The sequence below is a fragment of the Asparagus officinalis genome, chromosome 4 (assembly GCF_001876935.1).
Source record: "Asparagus officinalis chromosome 4, Aspof.V1, whole genome shotgun sequence".
Taxonomy (NCBI): domain Eukaryota; kingdom Viridiplantae; phylum Streptophyta; class Magnoliopsida; order Asparagales; family Asparagaceae; genus Asparagus; species Asparagus officinalis.
The window spans coordinates 112408288-112418046 of record NC_033797.1 but is presented as its reverse complement, the minus strand read 5'-3'; the positions used below and the strand labels follow the sequence as shown (position 1 = coordinate 112418046).

At 33.7% G+C, this 9759-nt stretch overlaps 1 protein-coding gene across 1 annotated transcript; it reads right to left on the bottom strand.

Moving 5' to 3' along the window:
* Window positions 1323-2911, bottom strand: LOC109839169 (protein FAR1-RELATED SEQUENCE 5-like). Its single transcript, XM_020407598.1, has 3 exons — window positions 2358-2911; window positions 2010-2268; window positions 1323-1931 (listed from the first exon to the last, which is right to left on the bottom strand). The coding sequence occupies exons 1-3, from the start codon at window positions 2909-2911 to the stop codon at window positions 1323-1325; spliced, it is 1422 nt and encodes a 473-aa protein (XP_020263187.1).

The window sequence follows — 9759 nt, the reverse complement described above, 5'->3', positions numbered from 1 at the left end:
AAGTCAGCATTGGTGGATGAATGGAGAGGTCAATTCACAGACAGATTTGGTTGGAAAATTACTCCAGGGGCTGTGTCTGACAAACTAAAGCACAGTTCTGATGTTAACCTATTTTTTAAACTGAATTTCTTGGTTCTCTTGCACAACAGCATTATCCAATCGCTTAACAATCCGTATGTCAACCAACGGATTCTAGTACTTGGTGATAATGTTGATCAGTGCTCTCAATACAATTGGTGTTCTTTATTACTTGACTCAATGATAGATAGCCAACACAAGTGGAAGGTTGACCCGACAAAACAATTCTACACGGGTCCTCTTGCTTCTTGATTGTAAGCCACTTGTATAATATTGATTTATTTTTACATTACTGTAGTTAAAGTAGTTTTACTTGATGATTACTAATTGATGTGCTTTATTTCTTATCTCCGTCTTTCTAGCTGTTCTATGCCGATCGGGTTCTGTTCAAAGGTAGGAGGTTGGTTGAGAGAACAACCCCTACATTTTTAGGATGGACTGACTTCGCCTTGAAGGAAAGACAGTCAGAGGAAATAAGTACAAATTCATTTGGCAAAGGTGCATTTACAGAGAGGGTTGAACTTCCAGATTCATCTCGAATGCAGAGTGCTACTGGAAACTCTCCTAAAAGTGTTGATACAATTAGAAAGGTTAGCAAATTAAGTTGCAATACTTTGTTTATTCAATTTAATCTCGATTAAGTAGGAGTGAATCTCGATTCATTTAAACTGAATGTCGATTAAGATACATTGAATGTAATCTGGATTCACTACTACTGAATCTTGATTCACTACTATTGAAATGAATCTGGATTCACTATTACTGAATCTCGATTCATTGAAGTGAAACTGGAATGAAACTGGATTCACTACTACTGAATCTTGATTCAAATACATTGAATGTAATCTCAAACTATCGAATCTTGTCTATCGCCATGTTAATAATTTATGGTGACCAATGTCTGTGATATTTGTAGGCGTCAAAAAATGTTTACGGACATCCAAACACCTCTCAAGACAAAATAGAAGAACAATATACACGTCATCATGCAGCACTGTGGCGCGGCAGGACATGGTGCCGCGGCTAAGGCGCGGCAACCCATGGTGCCGCGGCTAAAGCGCGGCAGCCCATGGTGCCGCGGCTAAGGCGCGGCAGCCTAGGGTGCCGCGGCTTTGGCGCTGCAACCTGCAGTGCCGCGGCAATTTCAGTATAGTGAATCGCGATTCACTATACTGAATCGCGATTCATTGCATTGAAAATATATTCAATTTTTATTGTTTCAATATCCATTATTAAGTTTTACCTCAAATATTTTTCCATGTCTCTTTTTGAAAAACGCTATTAAGTATTACCTCAAATATTTTTCCATGCCTCCTTTTGTCCTTTATGGAAAAAATCTTCACACCATCTTCTTCTGATATACTGTTGATACTCATATCATAACAGGATGACATTATCTCACTCTGTACCTCATAAAACATTGTTCGAGTGTACAACTCTGCTGCATCCCTCTCCAATAACAATGGTGTGTCCATTCTTGGCATCGTTTTCGTTCCTTCATAGTTTAATCTTGCGTTTGTATGCCTTTGCTTCTCCATAGCACTCTCATATCGAAGATAAAATTCTGTCAATGTGTCAGATCTACGGTTGAATTTGTCAAAGAAACTGTTCTCACTCTCTGATATTGATGTAGTCCGCAATAAACCGGCCATTGGATCATCAGCATAATAGGCTGGAATCCATGACTCCCGAATGTTATACAGTTCACACAACCATTCATTACTTTCAAGCTTATATTCTTTCATAACATCTTTCCAACCGACTTCAAATGTTGCTGGATCTATATCTATACTCCAAATCAGTGCATTGATCTTCCTCTTGAAATCATCCATCTTCGAAATGCATTTTGCCAACTACAATATAAATATATAACGGAAGATTCAGTATTTGTCTAACGAGGATTCATTATATTTATATGTGGGATTCATTACCTTTTGGTTAAATTTCTTCATGATGTGCCACATGCACAAACGGTGACGTGCTTCTGTAAAGACAGTTGGTATAGCTTGCTTCATGGCAGGGCACTGATCTGTAACAATACACTTTGGCTCGCGAATCATGCATTTAATGAATACCTCAAAAATCCAGACATAGTTATCAATGTCCTCTTTAGCTATCAATCCTACTGCAAATACAACACGCTTCTTATAATTGTCGAGACCAGTAAATGGAACAAACTTCATGTTGTACCTATTGTATCACATACAAAAAATATAAGATTCACTATGATATATAATAACAATATTGAAAATCGTAAGAGATTATCTATAAGATCTTACTTGTTTGTGGAATATGTAGAGTCAAATGATATCACATCTCCAAATACATCGTAATTTTTTCGCCCAATAACATCTGCCCAAAAGATGCGAGTTAATCGACCGCCTTCATCAACTGCATAATCATAGAAAAATCCATCACTCATCTCCTTCTTATCCGTGAACTTCTCGATGATCATTTGAGCATCTCGATCACCAATATAAAGCTTCACATCCCTACTCCAATTTTTAAACTCGGTACAGGTAGCACCAACATTAGAATAACTTCCACACAACTCCTTAGCAAAGTTATATGTTTTGTTAGGCCCCATGTTGGCTTTTGCTCCATCAAATACAAGTTTCTTATGTGCGAGTCCGAGAACTCTATTTGACTTCAAAAATTGTTTCCCACTACCGGACACCAAAAAATGAGAATGCTCTTCAACAAATGAGAGAACATTATATCCTTTCAAACCATCAAACTTAAACACGACTTTAGCTTTGCAACCACATCTACTAGATACAGTTCTCCTTCTCTTTTTCGAACTGCTACTAAAATCATCAAAATCAACATCCATCTTTGATTCATTGCTGCCAACTCTACATCAAACAATGTGTTTAAGAAGAACTGTACCGTCCTCATGTTTTTTCTCTGTATGCCGTCTGATCTCAAACCCACTTTTACGTCCATACTCTCGGTAAAACTCTATACCATCCTCTAGTGAGCGAAAGCTTTGGTTTAGATAAGGTTTAACTTCAGCTTCAACCCGAGGTTTCCAATACATACCACCACCTGGTGATTCAAAAGGAATAGAGCTAACTTCGTCCATTCCATCTTCTCCAAAATCACTGTCCGATGCATTTATAACATGTGGTATGTAAATTTGTTCATTGCTGCCTACAACTGAAAATAAAAGAACATAAATAATATGGCTATGTTCTTATATACTGAATCTGGATTCATCGCAATGAATCTGGATTCACTGGAGTGAATCTCGATTCACTAATTTGAGTACATATGGTTTATATGGTTAAATTCAATGCAGTGAATCTCGATTCACTAATTAAACCATATATGGTTTATGTATATTAACAGTGAATCTCGATTCACTAATTTGAGTATATATGGTTAAATTCAATGCAGTGAATCTCGATTCACTAATTAAACCATATATGGTTTATGTATATTAACAGTGAAATTAAACCATATAATTAGTGAATCGAGATTCTCTATGTTTGTGTGAATAAAAATCTCGATTCACTAAGTAGCTATTCACTTTAGTGAAAAGAGATACATCCAATGAATCGCGATTCACTATAGTGAATCTCGATTCAATGTAGTGAATCTCAATTCACTTGAGTGAATCGAGATTCACTGCATTGAATTGAGATTCACTAGAGTGAATCGTGATTCATTTGATGTATCTCTATTCGAGTGAATCGAGATTCACTGCATTGAATCGAGATTCACTAGAGTGAATCGCGATTCATTAGATGTATCTCTATTCACTAGAGTGAATCACGATTCATTAGAGTGAATCGATATTCATTATGAAAAACACTGCGATCTATAACAATGAATCTCGATTCAATGCAGTTAATCTAGATTAACAACTATAACATGTTCAACTGAATTCAAACTCTCCATTTAAATATCCATAAAATGTTAAGCGTGTAAGCTCCTATATAATAAATAATATGACTAAGTATTTAAATACTGAATCTAGATCCATTACAATCAAAACAACTAGACCCTGCACACCTGAATTCAAGCTCTCCATTTAAATCTCTATAAAATGTTTAAAGGTCAGCTGCTGGACGATGATAGAGAGAGCTGAAAAATGCTGAACGAGAGATGCTAGACGACGAATGATAGCTGCTGGACGATGAACGACAGAGCTGAAGAACGCTGAACGAGAGCTGCTGGAAGATTTCCCGATGAACGAGAGCTGAAGAACGATGAACGATGAACGAGAGCTGATGGACGATTTCTAGATTGAGAGAGAGCTGCTCTTCGTGACTATTGGGTTGCCTGAGCCGTGAGAATGCATGGGGAAATGGAGAACTCAACAGAGAGGCATTAATACCTCTCTTTAGTGGGATGTTTATTTTACCTGATTACCCTTATGCAGCTTTAATCTCAGCCATTGGATGAATCTAGATCCAATGGAGAGGAGAGGTTTTTAGTTTTTAGGATAGTGAGGTTTGTATTTGAACCTCTCCCTATATATATATATATATGTTCAATAAAATCATGTTTTAGTGCATTATATGTGTATTTTAATAAAATACTACATTCATTGTTTATAGACTTCATAACAATAGTTTACATCTTTTTTCAAGTCTATAAAATCATTTTGTAAAGTTTCAAAATATGGTTTAGGTAAAATGTCAAAATTCATATGTTTACATTTCTATGTTTTGGACCTCCTTACATAATGATGATATTTTACATTTGAGAAGTCCTTTCTGAAAACCAGTTTTTGTAGCATGTGTATTATCATGTCTATAATCATTTCCTAAAGTTTTACATTTTTCTAAATTTTTATTTGATATTTTTAAACAGAGTTTTAAAATCAGAAAATCAACTTTCAAACTGTTCTGTTCATGTATCAGTTTGCGGTCGACCGCCACGGTCGACCGTACCTGAGTTTTTACCTGCGGAGTCAAACCAAAACTTTCACGGTCGACCATCACAGTCAACCGTCAGCTCGAATTTTCCTACGGCCGCCCGCCACAGTCGACCGTCAAAGTCTCTGGAAAATTCTCAGCTTTGAAAGTGACTCGCTGTCGACCGCGAGATTTTCATGGTCGACCGCCGTTCACTCTAACGAATATTTTTGTACAGAATCAGATGTCTGATTCTTAGACTTTTTGGTTATTTTGTTTTGGGTTTTCGCTGAAGTTTTGAGTGGATATAAATACCCTATGGCCTTCAGGTCTTCCACAACTAGAGAGTGTTTTTAAAACAAGTTTAAAAAGTTTTAAATAAGGGTTTAAGTTTGTTTAAAGTGTGTTTATAAGCTTTTAAGCATTTGAGTGTTTCGGGTTTGTGAATCAATTCCACAAGAGCTTGAGGAGATCATCTATTTGGTGTTTGAGCATCCAACTCTTCTCCTTCCACTCTTGATCTATTAAGAAGTTTTCTAAACTCAATCTAGCTTTATATTTTATATTGTTTGATTATCATTTTATTAAGCTAGTGTTCATATTGAGTTTAGTTGATTTTATTTTCTCTTTGTTTACACACACACAACCATTGACCTTATTGTATTTACATTCATAGTATAATTGGGTTGTAGGATTGTGTAACTTAGAGAGTGAGCTTATAATTCGTTCTCATCCATTATAGAGAACAAACACTTTGTATTGTGCTTATTGTGAGAATCACTTTGTAATACATTTGTACACCGAGAGAAGTGTGTGGCAAGAGTCGGGGATCATCCCAAGATGAGTGGCGTCAGTTAACGAACCTAGGAAGAGGTTGTATCCGAGCACTTGAGGGAGACACATCTAGTTCAACACTTGAGAGGGTGTAGAGTGGGATTACAAGAGTGTGTTAGTTATAGAGTTTTCGGTAAACTAGAAAACTGTATTGTGTGGTGTAAACGTTATTCGGGTAAACGTAGAAAACCCGGTTGTGATAGCGAAAATCTCCTCGAGGTGAGGAGCGGAGATGTAGGTCGTGGGGACCGAACTTCGTAATCATATCGTTTGTTTGTGATTGCATTGGCGCACTTATTTTTATGTTCATATCTTATACCACCTTTGTATATTACTTGCTGATTATATTGCCCACTATCTAGTTTAGATTGTTTACCCTTGTGTTAATTATATATCCTTGCATATATCTCATAGTATATCTCATTGCTAGGATATTTATCTTTATTCATATTGCTTATTCTTGCTTACAACATATTATATATCTCTCTTGCAAGAATAATTTGTTAATTAGTTTTAATTGGTATAAAATCGGATTAGATTAGCATAAGATCCTAATCACCCCTCTCTAGGATCCAACAATTGGTATCAGAGCTTGGTGCTATTTGATTTAAGGACTAATCGCCTTGAGTTAAAGATCAAAGTTATCTTATTTGTACTAATCTAGTTATGATTGTATTTGTCTTGCTTGCATATATTCACATATATATCATGAATATAAATATATTTCGTTTAGGCTATGATCCAAATATTGCTCCAAAATTTAGAAATTTCCCTTATGCTCAATGGTGCTCAAAATTTAAAATATTTGTTGAATCTAGAAATTTTGACTTATGAGAAGTTATTGATTGTGCTTATATTGTGTCCCCATTGGAGAAATCTAAGTGGAGCAATTATGATAAGAAAATGTTTATAATGAACAAGTTAATGTTAGAACTCTTGCATAATGCTTTTGAACCATGTATTTCTAACGAATTTGTTCATTTTGATAGTGCTTACAAACTTTAAAAATTTATTAAAGCACATCAAGGGGACTTGGAGGCAATCCGACAAGTTTTAGAGGATTTTTCTTCAAGTTCATGTGGAGCATTATGCACACGGCTACAAGGGGATAACCCTAGTGTGGTAAGCGATTCAGCATTCGATGATGATCTATCTATTAATGAACTCGCTTGTGCATATGAGAGATTATCACATGCCTATACAAAATTACAAAATGATTTTATTAATCTTAAAAGCAAGCATGTAGAATTAAAATCTGATCATGAGTTGCTAGGTTCCAAATTTGATATCATTGCTAAAGAGAATATTATACTTAAAGAAAATAATTATATATTAAATTTGAAAAATAAAAATTTGAGCTCGTCTATTGCTAGCTTAACTCATGCAAATAAAGATGCCATGCTAGAAGTAGAATGCATTAGAAATGAATTTGATTCTTTTAAGAATAACCATACATGCTCTACTTCTATTATCAATGATGTTGTGACAAATAATAAATTAAATCTTGTGAAAAAACGTATATCTTGCTTAGATTCATCTTTTAACACATGCATTTATAATCATAAGAAACTTATGGATAAGTGTGCTAAATCTAGTGTTATAACTTATAAATCACCGACACACTATGCACACTTATATAGCAAAGTTTACAAATGCTAATTTGTGGTCGTAAAGGCCATTTAGCTAAATTTTGCTATGATGCACACAAATATAAAAATATCAATGCTTCGTGTGCATCTCATCAAGTCTCTTCATCACATGTACACACACATACACCTATTGTTCATCATAAGCATGCTCATGTATATCATTATGATATTTGTGGTCGTTTTGGCCATTTGGCAAAGTTTTGCTTTGTTTTGAAAAAGAATTCAAGTTTGCTAAATGTTTCTAGTAGACCACATGTTTTAAAATATGATGTTTGAGGTAGATTTGGCCATTTGGCGAAGTTTTGTTATGATTTGAAAATATATTCAAACTTGCCAAATTTCTCAAGTAAACCACATTTGTTTAAAGATGTTTCTCATTTGCGATATAATTTAAAATAAAAATCTTTATTTGCAAATGATTCCCGTGTATGCCCACCTAGTCAACACAAATCATTTAAACCTCTTCATTGCACCTATTGCAATCGGAAAGGTCATGTGTATAATTTTTGTTTTAATCGTGCTAGTGCACTATATGTGCCCAAACGGGTTCATAACCCTAGGGCTTTGAGCCTAAATGATAGAGGTCATGTCCCTAACCAATTCGGCACCAAGAATGCTTGGGTGCCAAAATAATTTTTTTAAAACCAAGAATTTTAGTGTTTTTCTTTTTCTTTTTTTTGGTTTTGAAAAATTATACTTTAAACTTTCGAACATGAAAACATTTTTTTATTGATCAAATTCTTTTGTTTTTATGATTATTAGTTTTGATTTTGATGAGAGGTTTGTGTTTATATAACCCTCCGGGTTTATTGGGTTTTTATTCCCAAATCATGTTTACCGGATGTTTAAATGTTTATATGGGTTGTTACTAGCTCAAGAGCTAGATATAGTTACCTCACTTGATTTTTAAAAATTAATGATGGTTTGGTTTTATACTCTTAAATTTTTTTTAAATCCATAGTTCATGATTCTTGTATGTTACTTTTGAACTATGAAAATTTTGCTTTGATTTTTTCTTTTGAAATTTATTATATAAGCACAAATAGATGATTCAAATTTCAAATATGCTTTATAATGTACTCTATGAGTGGTTTGATCAAGTCCTACAAAGAAAGTTTTTTTTATTGATCAAACATTGTTTTTGGATTTACACTTTGATTTATGATTTCATTTGGTTGATTTGAAAACCTTTTGCGTGATTCTCATATTCTATCTTTTGATTTCATAAATCTATTTTTATACACTATGTTTTTTTATAATTGTTAATGAGACACTATTTTCTTATTAACATATTTATATGTGTTCTCATTGTCTTTTTGTATGTGAGTGATATTTAGCATATTTATGTATGCTTGCTCACATATGTGTGCATTGATAATTATTTTATATATTCCATAAGGCATTTTGATAAGGAGACCAATCCCTATATTTTTTATGTGTTATACTCACTCATGCTTATAGGTAGGGGGAGCTTTCACTCTCTTTCATCTATATAATTTTTCCTTTTTTGATGTTGTTAAAGGAGGAGAAATATTGTGAGTATATTCTTTCTTTTTTATATGCATGATATATTATACTTTGTATATTCATTTCCTTTCATGCATATATCCTTTTTGTAAATTATTTATCATCATCAAAAAGGGGAGATTGTTGGCCTTTTTGTTTTGATGATGTTTAACAAATAATTTACTTCTAATATTGTTTGTCTAGTATTTGTGTTTTCGTATTTACTCTAGGCAAACAACGTGTTGGAGGATGGATGGAATTGAGCCTTCACGATCATATCCAATGGTGGTTGGCGGAAATAGTGGTTGAAGCTATGCAAATTCAAGTTGAAGATCCAAGTTCAAGCTTCATCCGCAAGTGTACCAAGTTGAGCTCATTGAGAACCTTCATCAAGCTTGGGTAATTTAGTTTAGGAGTTTATATTATGTGTGTTAGTACTTTAGGCTCAATCATATACACACATACACGTTTTGGTTTTGTATATATATAGTTATATATATACATATATGTTTTGGTTTGATAGTTTTCAAGTTTTAATATGAAACAATTTAATATAATTAGAAAACATATTTTTGTTTCATACTTATATGCATATATATGATTTCATCAATATCAATTTCATTTAGTTTAATGAAATCATGTTTTAGTGCATTATATGTGTATTTTGATAAAATACTACATTCATTATTTATAGGCTTCATAACAATAGTTTACGTCTTTCTTTAAGTCTATAAAATCATTTTGTAAAGTTTCAAAATATGGTTTAGGCAAAATGTCAAAATTCATATGTTTATATTTCTATGTTTTGGACCTCCTTACAAAATGAT